Genomic DNA, 16,285 nt, shown 5'->3' with positions numbered 1-16,285 from the left:
TCCAGTTTACCTCTTTTGCTAACTTCTGTCCTTGCTCCACAGATACGGGCTTCTCTTTCATATCATTCAGTCTTGCCAGAGTTTTTGGGTCATCACGGAGATCAATCTAGCAAGAAAGATTGAAGTCATGCTGGAATACTTTCTCTAAACAAAAGTCAGCAGGCAATGATACCCTCTTTTTAAAGGAGAATCATTCAATGGAATATTATCACTATAAAAATGGAGTCATGGCATGATTCAGATTGTGGACCCTTCCTGATTCAAGAGCCCTCAATTTAAGTTGTGAACCTAATCTAGAAGGAAGAAACATTTATTCTGTAATTCATCACTTCAATTAGATGTGATCATCTTAGAACACCAAATGCAGTGGCAGAAAGATTAACCCATAGGTGACACCAACATGTGGGTCACTTCATAAATGAAGCCCAGTCCACTACCCATGAGAAGCAAGAGGAAATTGTCTCATTTCTCCCCTTTTCCTTTGCTTCAGCAAATATTGCATGTGACTAATAGTTGTAAACCCAAGAAATTCCAATAACATGGGCATGAGCAGACATTTTTATTCAATAAGTCCTGTGACTTTTTAGAAAGTCACATGGGAGACATGCAGCCCATCTTGCCACCATGTTTACAATGGACATAAGTTTTTTTAACAAATGGGGATAGCTCATTGGAGAACAGCACATATCTGTGTTTTTCTGCCACCTGTAAGGGTTGTTCCTCCAAAGGCAGAAGGAGGTGCTGCTCAGGTCCTGTTGGGCCTCAACTTCCAGCCCAGAGAAAAGGCACCATACAATGATCCTAATTGCTTAAATAAAAGTAGAACAGAACCAAATATACCTGTGTTCCTACTAGTAAAAAGGGAACATTAGGTGCATATTCCTTCAACTCCGGTACCCACTCTTCCTTCACATTTTGAAATGAAGCAGGGTTTACCACTGAGAAGCAGATAAGGAAGACATCGGTCATAGGGTAAGATAAAGGTCTCAGACGATCATAGTCTTCCTAAGGAAGAAAAATTTTGTTATCTGCAATATTAAATTGTTGCTTGTATTTTAACAGTTATATTCAGAAACTGTATTTGTATTTCATGAAGGTTGTTGAGGCAAACTTTCTGAATGTTTAAAACTATTCCAAGCTAGTTAGTGTCGCTGTTAGAGCAAAATTTACATATGAAGATATCTATATGTGAATGTAAATATTTTGAAAAATGTTAGTACTGATAGAAACTTGCTTCTCTATGAGAATATACAGATGATTACCATTCAAAAAGTTTTCACTTCCGGAAAAAAACAAAAGACTTATGGTTCAAACATACTTGCAGATCAAAGACTACTATTTGTAGAGAAATGAGCAGGTCTGACTGCTGTAGAGTCATCCAGGTTATACAAAGCTAGACTAGATTAAGGCTGTTTGATGCACTTACATCTTCTATTTTGGATCATACACAGAGGTGATATTTAAAGCCCTCCGTAGAATTTTGTTTCTTAGAAACCTTACAGTCCTGTTCCTAGTGTTCAGGGCAGTAGGAAGGATCTGAAGGGACCTCTTTTGTCTGACTGTGCTTTCTACTAGCAAGCCCAGCAAAGGATTAGATGGAACAGACATTCAGAATCAAGAACACTATGGAATATTAATGCCTTTGTTTATTTGTTTGTTGGGAGTGTGGGAGAGGAGTTAGTGTGAAAAGGTTATTTAGGACATTTAGAGCCCCAGCATTTAAAGTCAGCAGTCCTACTGCCAGGGTATACCACACTGTGGGAAGACAAGTACCTAGGAGCATTGCCCCTCTTGTAAATCGGAGTTCTCTCTAGCAAGGGAGAAAGTGGATTTTTGCCCCATGTTTTAGCTAACAGCCAGAGGGAGCATGCCCTTCTGCAGAGCTTCTCTCTGCAAGGCTTTCTTTGGTCTTTGGCAGTGAACCAATGCCTTACCATTCCTACTATAGAGTTTTGGTGGTTTTTGCAGCATAGATAACTAAGACTGAGGCCAGGCATTGCAGTGACACTAACAAATGCTGGATTTATACCTTCCACAGTAAACACCAGTTTATTAGGGCTGCTGCAGCAGTTTCCCTTTTTCCCATGTAAACTCCCCATCTTAATTAAATCTCACAAATATTGCAATGATTCATTCATTAAACATAGAGGCAGAAATGTAATTCAAGTCCATATTTGAAATGAGACAGAAAATTAAATTTTTGTTTCCTTGGGAACAGCCACATTACCAGATTATTAACCTATAGTCACACCCTCAGAAACGCCCTTCATTGATTTGTTAGGTTTTAAACATGGTCACTTGAATTTCAGAAAAACTGTGAGAACATCCTCAGAACCCTTTCTGCTTGGCTCATTTTTCCATTTGGAAGTCAACAGCTATGGGAAGAGAGCTGTTATTCTCATGAACTGGAGGAAAGATAAGCACAGGCAGAAATTCTGCAGTAGCAAGGAGGCGATCATTCCTTGTCATACTCTTATGCCATTTTGAGTATCCACTCTAGCTTTGTAAACAGGCTTGTCAATTAGGTAGAGCATGTTAATTGTTGACAGAGCTTCCCAGTTTCACAACCAGAGTAACTGACACCACTTTGAAGCTACAACATTTGACAGGTCTTTTCCCTGCCAGTGTCAGGCTCTTGCCCTGATTCAGAAGAAAGAAACAGTAACCATGTCTCTTCCAAATGTGTAGACATTCATCATAGAAAGCAGAAATAACTTCAAAACACCAGCACAGGAAGTTAAAACTCTTTTAGCATGCAGTTAGATTTTTTAGAGTGTATTTTATGTTTCACTTCTACTGCTGAATATAGCTAGATCCTGCTCAGGGTTGCACTCTTACTTTCTGGGGTGGAAATTAAAATCCTAAAAGAAACTTCTCAACTACCAATTACTCTGTTCCCTGGAGTACAAAATCTGCATGAAAACACACAGTGGACCCATCAGTTGCTCTGAAATTTAGCTCTAAATAATATGTGGGGTATTAGTGAATAAGTTGTATTTTTTAAAAATCTACTTAAAAGCTGTAATTTGTTCCTACTGCCAAACAGCTGCCATCTCCATACTCTGCATTTTCTAAAAATCTCATATCTGGATTAGGGTAACTAGAATACTTCCTGCAATAAAAGCTGGAATGGAGAAAGCCTTTCACTGTCACCAGAAATTACTGTTAGTCCATTAAACTTAAAATAGCTCTTTAGTTAATCCGTTTCAAATTACAGATGGACCTTTTATTCATAGCAAATATTAATCATTTTCTTAAAGCCACTCTCAGTTCTGAACTCCTTTCCTTTCCTGCTCCTGCATTTGTTTGTGTGCCTTTTGATTTATACCCTGTTCCACTTGCACTGGGCCAGCTGTGGGCAAGTGCAGTTAAGAGTTAAACAGAAGGCAGGTACAATGTGATTGGATACATCATGTACCGCAGCCAAAGATGTGCGTGCTCTTTGCTGCAGTGGCTTCACTGCATTTAAGCTTCCTTAAATTATTAGAGAATTTGGCTATACCCACCAGCCCTGCTGCTTGAAACATGACAGTGGTCTCAGGCTCTCCTTTGAACCTTGTGTGTGCTCTGAACATCAGGTGTGCATTGACACCAATAGTGGCACCCATGATTGGACTGGTCCTGAGTCCTCCTGGGAGAAACCCTGGTTAAATTTTGCCAGCACCTAGTAGGACATCTGGACTTAAAGACTCCTTCTGCCTCCCAACAGCCCCTCAGAAACAGCAATAAAACCTGTAAAACTTTCTCTGATTTATTGGGCCAGCATAACTGCTACAACTGGTAGAAGAATCTGAAATACCAAATTAATTTAGACTGAATGTTACAGAAGCCTGGGAAAATCTTATTGCTTCAACTATAATTTATTTCCTCAATCTAGTGTACGGGAAATAAATGTGGTTTATTCTAAATTGAAATGCAATGGCAAAATTGATTATACTAGCCAGTCAACATAGATTCCAATTTGAGTGTATGTACATACCACACTATACAGCAATTAGCTAATTAGACAATCTGATTGGGGGAGGCACTGCATATATATTTAGACTTTAAAAATATTTAAGGATATTAGCAGGAATATTTTAAGAATGTGAATAAGATGGGCAAGAAAGCCCCTAAGGATTGAAATAGTCAGGATAAGTCTCAAAAACTTGAGGCTGTAATAGTGAAACAGCTCATTCTCCAACATACTATATAGTTTTAAAAAAATTGTTTGCTGAAGCAGGTGAATACAGAAAATATGAGGGCTATATTAACTTCAAACAAAGCTGGACACAAGAATGTTGACTTAATTAATGTTCTGTGGAGCCGTGATCCCTCTAAAGGATGTGACACTACAGCAGGGCTGTTCATAATTTCCCTAGTATCCCTGTGGAAAGCCAGGACAGCTGCTAGTACACAACAGACATAAAGAAGGAGATGAGATGAAGGAGCTAAGGACTTGGCTTCTCAACTACAAACAGGGGGTTTTGTTTTTAAAGTGGACAATGGAAATTCAGGCTTTAAAATTACTATGTCTTCTTATGGTAGGCTGAAGGTATGTCTAGCATTGCCTTTATCTTGGTTCCTTAAAATCTATCCTTTAGGTCTCCTTTTCCATGTTACAGTACCTAATCATCTGCCTGAGATTTTTTGCTGTCTTGTGTTTGAATACTGTATTTTGGATGGTGAAGAGGATTTGCTCTAACATGTCCAAAATCTGGCTATTTTCAACATTTACCTGTCCAGAAACAGGTCTTGGGAAACTTTTTGTATGCAGACAGAAGAATGGTATTGTAGTTCCACAGCATTAAAATATTCTTCATTTCATGGCTTTGCTCAGACCAAAAGCAGAACACAGTGTCCCATTTCAAGTCATGCATTTGATTTTGAAGTGATACTTTTGCCCAGTTCTATGGATATCAGCTGAGACACAGCTAAAGAAAAGGAAACTGTATTCCAGATTCTGCCACTGACACAGTATGTAGTCCTGAGCAAATCATTATCCTCTCTCTGTTTGCATCCTCCCGTCTGTAGGGGTTTGTTAGCTTAATAGTGCATTAGTCTTTGCAAAGCACTCCAAAAGCCTTTGATGTACACAGCTTATGTGCAGTGGGATATTTTAAAAAAATAAACTCAGACAAAGTGGAGTATAATAATTTCTGGACAACCTTCTTGACCCACAGAAAGCACTATTTCTTTATATTTATTAGAACACTGAGGCGCTGACATACAGAGGTTCTGTGTGTAGAGACCTTGTGGCTCCCCTGATTTATGGTATCATGCTCCTCCCAGCTCCAGTGGAAGTGATGGACACACAGACAGGGTCTGTCTGCAGAGACACCCCTCTGTCAGCAGTGTGAGAGCACAGGCCTCCTGCTCATCTGGAATGGTATTGGGGGCTCTCTGGCCACTTTGGAGAGATGGAAAGCAGTTAGTCCTTTGCAGCCACTACCTTCCCACACCTTGACCAAGACCTTTGAGGAAGTCCAGGCCTCTCAGACCTGCCATTGCAAGTCATGAAGACAATGCTAACCTAGATCTGTCTGGTTGATTTTTATTTCTTTGCTAGTGTTTTTAAGAAAATAGGAGAAACCAAATTATGGTGTATCATTAACACTGACACAAGAGCCTAAGATGGGTCATGTTTTAATTCACAGTCAGTGTCTTGTTCTGACAGAACCAAAGTAATGAATTATTTTATGTGTTTGGCAGTTTAGGAATGAAATTTTAACAATGCATCTTCAGTTGTTGTACTGACAGATCCTTGATAAACCTATTTCTATTCCAAGAGGTATAAAGTGGATGGGTGGAAACAAAATAAAGCTTGCACCACTGGAATTAAAACCGGAGCTCAAAACCTCTGCGTTTGTGATCTCTGTGTTAGCAACCATCTGTTGCTTTCACAGCTTACAACAGCAATCGTAAGGAGAGGTTCTCACTCCCAGCCATCTGTTTTTAGAGGGGAAGCCAAAAATAGACATCAGGCAGAGTTGCTAGAGGAATCCAACCTTCATGCAGCAAAGGGTAATCACTACTGCTCAGAGGGGTGCAGTGAGGCAGAGTTTTGCAGAGTAAAATCCTTGGTAAAAGTCTGTTCTAACCACTTCATAGTAACAAGAGTCAGAAGTCTTCTCTTATTATGAATTGCCATATTTCAGTTTTTGAAATGCATTTCAAACCTGTCTTTCAAGACTGCATTTTTTACTTTTCCTCCCTGAAAATAAGTTTCTGTTTCAGAAGGCCCCCTGTAATATTTTGGAAAGCATAACCAGCAAACCATAATGACTGATGTACATCAGTGTGGACTTAGTAACAGCTCACAGCTACCTCTGGACACATCTCCCCATCTCCCCGAAATCATTTGGAATTAAAGGCTGATCTGCAGCTCTGCCATAAGCACCAGGCAAAGCCTCTGTCTAAAGGTTTTGAAAGCAACTGCTTGCTGCAAAAGTACACCAGGAACCAGACTTCACTGCGCTGAATCACCCTGTGGTTTCTGGTTCTACAAGACACTTGGTGGGGGAGGAGAGAGAGGGAAGTGGCCTGTACTGCCCCATGCCAAGCATAAATTGCTTCTCTGGCTAAAAAACACTCTTCAGATTTTTCAGTCTGGGCTGTGTAACAGTGTAACCCTTTGCAAGGAAGGAGGGTGGAGCGTCCCCCAGGATGCTGGTTTCCTGGCACTGCCACTCACAAGGCACCACTAATGTAGGACCATTTGGCATAAAGCTGCAGTTTGGACTGACAGTGCATTGTCTGCTCAGCCAATTCCACGACCCAGGCTTTGCTATGCTGATGACTGCATTTGATTTTTCAGTTGTCTACATCTGTAGCCCCTAGCTTTTGAACATGCAAAACGAGAAAGATGCAGTGATTATTCCCTGGCTGCAGGGGAAAAGTGCACTACAGACCCTCTGTCTCTTCACAGGCTTCTGAGGATATAGCTTGCATTGCTAAAGAAAGCAGAATTGTCCTGTTGTGGTTTGTTAGCACAGGTTTCCCAGAGAGTGCAAAAAGCTGTTGGTTTGGGCCCAGCATCTATTTTTAATTTATAGAAAAGTCTGCAAGTATGCAGAGTAAGTGCTCTTCCATTGTATTCTAAAAATGAAGTAAACTGATCTAAATCCATTTCTGAATTCCTGTGAGGAGGACTGTTCAAAGGACATATGAATTATACATTGAAAAAGCCCAGGGTTTGTGAATTACCTTTTTTTTTAATAACAAAACTTTCCCCCTGGCATATTTGAAAACTGTGCAACTGCTTACATCTCTGAAAAGCTTTTCTGGATAGACAGAAATAACTAGCTGGAAGATGGAGCCTAGTTAAGATGGATTTTAGATCATTAGAGACAGGAAGGAGAGCATATTTCTTTTATTATATACAAAATTGCCTTTAAGTGATCAGATTTGATCCTAGACTTAATATGGAATTCAGTACTGTCCAAATGCTACATCTTGCCATGTGGTGATGCCAAAGTACTTTCCTAGATGGTCTCAATAGCACACTCCCTTCTCTCCATCACCATGAGAACTTCAACTTGCTGGTTGGTTTTCTAAAAGTGAAAGTCCCTGAATTTTCCCTATAGGGCTTATTATTTTAGCATCTGTATCAACAGAACATGTATCCAGCTGACTGCAGGTACAGTTTCACTTGAACACCTTCACCTAAACCTGTTGTTTACACACTATGGAGCTCCTAAGAAATGGCAGAGTAGCTGGCATGGACAAACCCTTTCACTCCTTGTCCATAAGAAATTTCAGTCCTGCTCTGCATTTTTCTCACTGTCAGTGACTTTATGAACAGCATTTTTTCCACACCAGATTTCCATTTTCCCCAGGAAGGGAATTCACCCCAGTTGTGTCTGCAGCCATGAACAATCAGGATTTTCCATTCTTATAGACGCAGCAAATAAAGTTAAAAACTAAAATGCACCCTGACACAGGAGATCTGGACAGATCCTCTGCAGAATCTGCTCTTTGGAAAGATAGGTTCTCTGACTTTATTTTCACAGAAGAATATGACCTGTTGCCACAGGCAAGACAGCCTACAGAGTAGAGTTGGTTTAATACAGTTATCCATATAATGTCAGATATGTCTTTTCATTTGCTACCTGTATAAAGACTGATCAGACAAGAAGACTGATCAGTTAGGTGTCCCATTCCCTTTCACCTTTTACAAATGAACCCCAAAAGCACATTCTTCAGTCCAGTGTTGAGGAACACAGAAGATTACAGCTTTGCTGCCTCCTCAAGGTTAGCTCCCATCACACAACTTCTCAGGAGAGTGCCAGGGCCATCATGTGCACCTTGAATGAACACATCACAGTGAAAGATTTTCTGGAATGAAAGGAGTTCCTAAGAGTCTTCTGCACCTTGTTTTATATCAAGTCCCATTTGCTAGGGCTAGCAGCTTCCATTGAAGAATGTGATAAAACACTCAGCAGATGTTAAGGCAATTGAAAGAAAAACCATAGGCAATTTTTCTTAAGTGAGGAATTTTTGAGCCATCTCACTGCCTGTGGCTGGCCTATCTGTTGGTCATAACTAAAGACACATCCCAGGTCACACCTGGCATCCATCCCTTGTTGACTCCAACACTGAATCCCAACTGGAAATAGGACCAACAAGGAAGTAGCACTAAGTCCTAATGATGATCTTAAAGTATTCGTGACTACATCTAATTTAGAGCACAAGCTGCCTGAGGTACTCTGAATCTGTGTTTTATTCATGTGGAGCAATATACTCACCTAGGATGCTGACAGATGTTGCTTTGCTCTGGAGAATAATGCCGCCACCTGCATTTTTATGTGCACACCAGCGAGTGCCTGGCATAGCAAAGAATTATTGCACACGTGCCACAGCACAGATGCAGCATGGAGCAGGATTAAAACAGACTGGGGACCGTAACCGTAAAGTGTCAAATGACACAACCTCTTCAGAGCTGCTGAAAGTGTCACATAGCACTCAGACATTTTTCTTAACACAACTCACCCAATCACCAATTCAAACAAATAGACTGCTTATAAAACCCCAGAACAGAGCAGTAAAAAGACACAGTTCTTCTCTGTGTCCTTATTTTGCATTTTTTCTCGTTAGGGCAGGAGCAATTTTGTTAGAAATGCAAGTGCTAATTTGGAGTCTTAAAAAAAAGTCCTGAAGTTCTTCCCCAAAGCACTCATTTTTGAGATGCTGAAGTTTATTATTCACAATAGAACTGCAGGATTTTGAACCAGTGTGCTTTGTATTATTTCTTAATTACCAGGTTCCTGGAGTCTCTATAAAGAAAAAGCACATCCTTTTCACCTTTAAATGAAAGAGTAATTTCTAGTACCTCACAGATGCAGAGAAAGGTTGATACATGAAGATAGATGAAGGCCAAAGATTTAAAGAAAACGCACATGCAGCAAAGGGCAAAACCATTTTAATTTCCTAGACTTTTGGGGTAGTGGTATATGTGGGTAGGAGGAACTGGCTCATCATTTTGAATGCCCAGGACTAACAAAACTTTGCTGAAGTAGGTTTTACATACACTTTGTCCGTGTGTTCTTAATAAGGAACTGGAACAAAATTTACTGAAATCAGCAGTAGAGTGCCAGCTAACACAGAGCTTTGGATTAGACCCTAACACACCCTTCTACATTGCACGTCCATGCTATGGAGACAGTGGTCCATCTAATTTTGTTTACTTTCTTTTAAGATGTAGTTTGGAGGCTGAATCAGGAGTTAGGCTATAAATGAAAACTGCATTTTTTTATATTTCTCCTATTTACCAAAATATGTAGAGTTCTTTGCAAAGAAAACAGATTTCAATGGAGAAGTCTGAGTATGGACCTGACAAAAATTCCCAGGGTCTCATATGTTCTCTATCAGAAAAACTCCCCAAGTCATGCTACCTTAGCCAGTTGTCCCATTCCATCACCCCTGCCTCCTGCAGCACAGCTGTAGATTATCTGATACTCAGCTGAGTGCAGGTGCACACACCATCTTAAAATGAACTCTGGGAAGTAAGAGGATACGCAATAACATTGTGCTGGAAGAGCAGTAACTGTTTGTATTCAGTGTTGCCTTTTTAGCTGGTCATGTTTAGATAGCATTGTAAGATGCCATTGTGCTTCAAAGAAATTAAAAATTGGTCAAATGCAGACACTTCTCTGTCACAAACTAAAGCATATCTTAACCTGGGAAAAAAGGGCTTTTTACTTGGCCATGTAACCATTTAGCAAGAGTCCATCCTAGGTCAGTAGTCTTCATAAAAATGTGCTTTTAAGATATCAAAAGTTGAAGTTTCAGAGAACCTGTCAAACTTGGTTTGCTTTGTGTTCTTTATTTTGTTCTGCCATTAACTTGCTGTTAAAGTGGTGAAGATATTCTGGATCTACATTTTCAAATGGATATCTTAGATTTGATTTTAACATAACTCAGTGTCACTATTCAGAAGTACCGTGGGGCTTTCAGCACTCTGAAAATTAAATGTTAACTGTCTTGAGTTTCCAGCATCTATCTAGTGGATGCTTCTGGGAACTCAGAACACCATCTCCCATTCTGCACCTCCCCATCTGGTGATAACAGTGCTTACCTATCCTTCTAGGAAAGCTGCTGTGCTTTCAAAGCATGAGTCACAGCTCACGCAGAGGCGTTTAGATGCAGGCTTTGCACTGACAGTATTATTGTTGCAAGGCCATTTTTAATAACCAATCTGAAGGTATAAGTCCTTTTCCTTTTAAAGAGAACGCCTGTCTTTGCTTAAACCCTTATCTAGAGAGCTCTAAGCACAGAGATTGTTAGCTCAGGCACTTCACCTCCTCTTACACTGAAAAACTTAAATTCCAAAGGGAGAATCTAGGCATGTTTTTATTGTATCTGCATACATCCAGTTGTTAAATCTACGTGGCTGGCAACATCCTGAGGCACAGAGCAGCTTCAGCGGAGGCTGAGCTATTCATAGGCCAGCACGCTGGGCTGGGAGTGAGCTCATGAGCTCCCAGCCTCCCCAGTGCCAGCTGCCAGCTCGACTGGGACATGGAAAGGGAGCGAGGCAAAATGCATGTGGGAGGAGGGAGGCACAGGGGGGGCAGGAAGGGGACAGGATGTTGGACAGGACATTTCACGTTTAGATCTGCCAAAATCGTGTTGGAGGGCTCGGTGTTTACACCTCTGCAGTAAAGGGTGGCAGGCTTTGCATTGTGTGAGACTGCTTCACTCCAGGCTGACATTTGCAGCTACGGCTGCCTGGTAGGGGCAACTCAGAAGGAGCAGTGTGCTCTGGGGAGGGACATTTCTATTTTGCAACAGAGCAGCAGCTGCCTCTCTTCTCAGTAAGATACTGGAGTGGTACCTAGGGCTAGACCAGGGCTACTTACCAAAGCCAAGACAAAGAGGAAGGAGTATAAAGATTACTGCTATTTATTTATAGCAACCACCACAGGTTTGGGAACTATCCATTTTTAATAACCACACCTCACATACAGACACCTTCACATTTATAACCATTTGTTTCTACACCTCTCCTTAATGCAGACACTCATCTCCCTAATAACTGAGTTAGCTTTATACACTTCAGCAGCCTGACCAACTTAAATATAAAATTGCTTTAGCATCAGGGCTTCTGTTACAGCCAAAAAATCAGTTTACCTGAATTAAGATGGCTCTGGCTGCAACCATTGTGACCATCTGGGCTGATATGTGCAAAGAAGTGGCTTGTTCTGTGCTTGTGAATACCATGTGTTGTGGTACTGTTCTGGGGACAGGTGAGAAGGCACCAAGAGCTTCATTTTATCAGACCCTGTATTAGCATGTTTAGAGCAGAGATATAAAAGCAGAGAGTCAAGGAACACAGTTCACCTTAGCTTTGTCTGACCAGGCCTCTCTAGTATCAACAGTAAGTGATGCTGAGGGATATAAATGTTGTTATGAGGCACTGCACCATAGTAAGAGTCACCATACCCTGCTCTGCCCAGATGCTGGCTTGGTGCCAAATCTGCACAAAACAGTCATGCCATGCCTCAGCATCTCTCTTCCCAGTGCAACACAAGCAGTACAGGCTCTGCTACTGCCTCCCCCATCCTTCCTCTAGATCCCAACCGTCCTTTACAGCAAAGACACAGGAGCAGAGCAAGGCTTCCTCCTGTATGTGTTCGGCACACACTGGAAGAAAGGCACGCTATGAATTAAAATCCTGCAGTAAAAGGAACCGGCAGAAGGATAGACTCCAACTGTCATTTTAAACAACAGCCTTGAATATAGAGTAAAATCCCCAAAAGGCAACTCCTGTGTGTCCCACCACTTATTCTGACCACTTGGGACATGGCAAAGGGACATGTGGCACCACTTTGTTAGTGCTTGTGGATTAACAAAGAGGTGCCACATCCTCCAAAAATGTTAACTTCCTGAGAGCTGGCAGTATTACTTCTGATATCTTGGTCTAGCAAAATGATAATCACTTGCCAGCAGTTCAAAGCCTCTCCAACATGGTGATCTTAACAGACCCCTGATGAAGCCATGGTTCTCTTCCCAAGCTGATTTTGCCATGCACCCCTGTTCAATGAAGAGCAGTATTGACCCACAGTCTCTCAGAAGAGGCTGCTGCAAAGCCAGAGGCATCACAGGCACCTCATGTTTAAATATCAAGTGCACTGATGTGTCTTCAGTGTAGGTAGGTGCCACAGTTCTCACATCTTCTGGGGAAACCAAGACCTGCTCTAAACCCTTGCACACAGCAAGGCTAAAAGGAGCTGCTAGCTCCACCTCTGGGAGGAATTGCTGGAGGAATGGCACTGAATTCCCACCCACCTCCCTGCTATGGGAGGCTGCCTCCACAGCTGCAAGCCCAAATGGGCTCTCTGAGACTCCACAGCCCAGCAGCTGTACTGGCTATTTTCTGCTGAACCAAGGCCTCAGTATTTTCAGACAGAGAAAAGCCTTCTTGAACTCACAAACACTCAAAGGCCTGTGTGTAACTGAACTTTGTGAACCACTAGTGGCATTTTTCCTTGCTATATATATATTAACAGGGAAAAAAATGGGATTTTAATAGGTTTGTTTTCAACGTACTTTAAACTCATGAAGATATGAGGCCTTATGTCATCGTTATAGTTACTACATGTGATCCTGTGTGTGTTGTGAGGAAGCGAGCTAGAAGTGAGTACTGGATGAACTCAAAAGCTTGCAACTGCTCTGCCAAAGCAAAGTCTGTCACAAGTTGCTAAATACATAACCACGCAAGTTAAAGAGACCCACACACTGATAAGCCAGTGTTTCAGGGTGATGAGCCTGCTGTGCACCAGCTATGAATCAAAATCTTGTCTTTAATCTTTCTTCTGCTAACAGCTTTCTGCATTTGGAGTAAGTCACTATCTGAACTTTCATTAACCCCTTTCACTCCTCTTCCCCCTGAATTGACATCTGTAGATTGGACCTATTTACTTTGTCCAGGGCTGGAAGTACAGACCTGCTGATGATTGTGAACTGCTTAGATACCACAGTGATCACACACAGCCAAGTTTTATAAAACTATACTATCAGGCCAAAATCTTACAGTAAAATTATTTGGGGCTGACAGAATTAGAAACAAAAGCACAGATGCATGCTGGCATAGAAATTTTAGCTTTGGGCAGCAATGTATCCAATCCATACAGAAGTCTGTGGAAGCAGCAGGCATGTACCAGGTACAGCATGCTGTTTCCCCAACACAGAGAAGACATCATCAACTCATGTCTTTTCTGCTCTTTATATATTTATGTTTTAATGTAAGCTTTCTATTATTGTGTAGCTTTGGGAAGACAGGCTTCTCAGCTGCTCTGACAAAGCAGCTTTTGACTGCATGAAATTGCTTTAGCTGTACTGGACGTTGGGATGGGGCTCCTGTGGGCAGTCTCTGGCACCCACCAGTTCCCCAAACATGCTGAAGTGGGATGGGGAGAGTGGTAAAGATTTTATCAGTACCACAGGTCTGACTAAAAGGGGAGTTTGGCCAAGACCAGATATATCTGTAAAGGTAGCCTCATTAAAACACCTTATGTGAACTGAGGGTCCTCTGAATCAGGCCAACAAGATCTATTTCTAGGTGCCTGAAAAACTGCCCTGGAATTCAAAATTAAGATTTCAGCTTTTCAAAAACTGGGGAAAAAAGCTTACCTCAACTTTCTCTATATACAATTTCACACTGAAAAGTTTTTCTTAGTGTAACAGGAACACCTTAATTTGCTGTTTGTTGTAAACTGGCCAGTTTGCCCTACTGACTTTTGAGGAGGCCAAAGATCACCTGTGTTTGCAGTCAGCACATTCAGGCAGAGTGGGTACCACAAAGCCACCTTAGCTGAGGTTACACAGAGCTAACACATACATTAACAGCAACAAGCCCAGAACAAGCATCCCCAAATAAACCATGCATATGTACAGAAGTGCTAGGCTCACTTTCACACTTTCCAATGCTCATTATAAAAAAAACCAAATAGTTGCACACTAACCAATTGCTTTGTCTGAGCACTAGATCCTCACTTTGCAACCTACTTAAACAACATTTTAAAGCTGTGTTCTGAACTAATTACTATTCAAACACAGGACTGTGGTAGTAGTAAGAAATTCACTTAGCTGGCATAAATTTGACTAGCTTGTGTTTATATCAGGGAGATGACAAGCATGAAGTCAGTCTTTGTAGGGAGAGTCTGATCCTTCAGGGTATTAGCTTTCTGGAAATGGTGCTGTTTCCTACAATTCTCATGGAATTAATTTTTTTACTGATTTCAGGCCTAACAGAGATATAAAACTGGTTAAATGTTGATTCCCTAACTCAAAGCTATATATAGATCTAAAAAGGTACACTAGTTCAGGCAGCAGTTGTTCAATTAAGTACAGGAACAACATGGTTAAAATTTACAGCTTCAGTCTATGCGACTTCAGCGAGATTGTCTTACGAGTTGCTCTTTACAACAAGGAAGCATGTCTGAGGTCATGTGAGACCAAAGCACATGCTCACACTGCAAGAAGAAGTTTAATATAGGGAGTACACAACTTTACCGAAACCCATGCTGCGTTTCTGTATATGCCCTGCACCTCCTGGGCTCAGGCTCTTCACAAACGGTTTCGAATAAGCGATCCCCAGACGGTACTCTAACCCTGGAGACCAAACCTGGCTCATGGCTGGTGCCATGCAAGTTAAGCTGAGGAAGAGATGATTTGAATCATGGAGCCCTTTAGAAACCACTAGACCAGTGACCCCTCCAAACATCCAGTATTTTATCCATCATTAAAGTTACTCAAGAGCCATGCTGACATCACAGCATCTTTCACAGCTGGCTATAATGATCTTAACCAAATGAATCGCTTGAGTTGTACGGGACAGCAAAATAAACCCAGGTTATCTCAAAGGCAGTGGCTGAGAATTACATGTTGTTATTTTCCACCTTAGTTCGAACAACTCTTAGTAGCTATTTGAGTGCTGTAAACCACAACCAAGGCAAGCTGCGGCAGCCTAGCTCTCCATCCGACCCGAGGCGGCGGAGGCAGCGTGTGCCCTCTGTGCCGAACGGGGCACATTTCCCCCCCGAGAGCCGGCGGCAGGGTCGGCATCCCGAGCAAGGGAGTCTGGCCGGTGGCCATGCCCGGCCGGAGCAGTGCCCCGCAGGCGCCGGGCATCCCCGCAGCCCAGCGCCGGGCGATGCCGTGGCGCCTCGGCCCCAGCACCGCTAAAAATAAAGCCCGTCTCCTCCTGCCCGCCCTCGGGAATCGAGGTTGGATCGATGGCTTTCTTTTAAAGCCGGATTTTATCAATCGCCCCCCAGCCCCGCCAAGCCTCCTCTGAAGCTCCCAGCCCGGACCACAGCCCTGCGAATAACTTCAGCGCCGGGATCGCCGGCGGGCGGGGGGACGGGGCCGGGATCCGCGGGCAGCGCTCGGCACTCACCTGGCCGGCGGTGTCGTAGAGCCCCAGCAGGTACTGCTTGCCGCCGACGGTAACGCTGACTGCGAGGGGGGAGAAACACAGCGGGTGAGGGGGGGCAAGCCCGGCCGAACCCTGTGCCGGCCCCCCCGGCAGGGCAAGGCCGGGGGATGGAGGGAGGGCAGAGAGCGGCTGCCGCCCCCGGCGGTAGCGGGACCCCCCGCCCGCTCACCTGCGTAGTGGTCGAACACGGTGGGCACGTACTCCTCGGGGAAGGCGTCGTTGGCGTAGCTCATCAGCAGGCACGTCTTGCCCACGGCGCCGTCCCCCACCACCACGCACTTCAGCATGACCGCCGCGCTGCCATGGGCCATGGCCGGAGCCCGCCCTCATGGCCCCGCGGGCGCGCCCCGCCGAGCCGGGCCCCTC

General features: G+C 42.9%; 2 protein-coding genes across 2 annotated transcripts in view; one reads left to right on the top strand and one right to left on the bottom strand.

Annotated features, from left to right (window-relative positions):
* The window catches only part of PIGF (phosphatidylinositol glycan anchor biosynthesis class F), a 25,749-nt gene extending 20,002 nt beyond the window's left edge, over nucleotides 1-5,747 (top strand). Inside the window, exon 7 of the mRNA XM_058801284.1 lies at nucleotides 43-5,747. The gene's annotated coding sequence lies outside the window, so the exon portion shown is untranslated. The remainder of the gene's footprint in view (nucleotides 1-42) is intronic.
* Nucleotides 1-16,285, bottom strand: part of RHOQ (ras homolog family member Q) — a 23,970-nt gene extending 7,685 nt beyond the window's left edge. Inside the window, exons 1-4 of the mRNA XM_058801286.1 lie at nucleotides 16,089-16,285; nucleotides 15,881-15,939; nucleotides 841-1,005; nucleotides 11-106 (exon numbers count right to left, since the gene is read on the bottom strand). Of these exons, the coding sequence (XP_058657269.1) occupies nucleotides 11-106; nucleotides 841-1,005; nucleotides 15,881-15,939; nucleotides 16,089-16,230 (462 nt within the window). The 5' untranslated portion in view covers nucleotides 16,231-16,285. The remainder of the gene's footprint in view (nucleotides 1-10; nucleotides 107-840; nucleotides 1,006-15,880; nucleotides 15,940-16,088) is intronic.

Source organism: Ammospiza caudacuta, chromosome 3 (assembly GCF_027887145.1).
Source record: "Ammospiza caudacuta isolate bAmmCau1 chromosome 3, bAmmCau1.pri, whole genome shotgun sequence".
Taxonomy (NCBI): domain Eukaryota; kingdom Metazoa; phylum Chordata; class Aves; order Passeriformes; family Passerellidae; genus Ammospiza; species Ammospiza caudacuta.
This window is presented reverse-complemented; position numbering and strand designations above follow the sequence as displayed.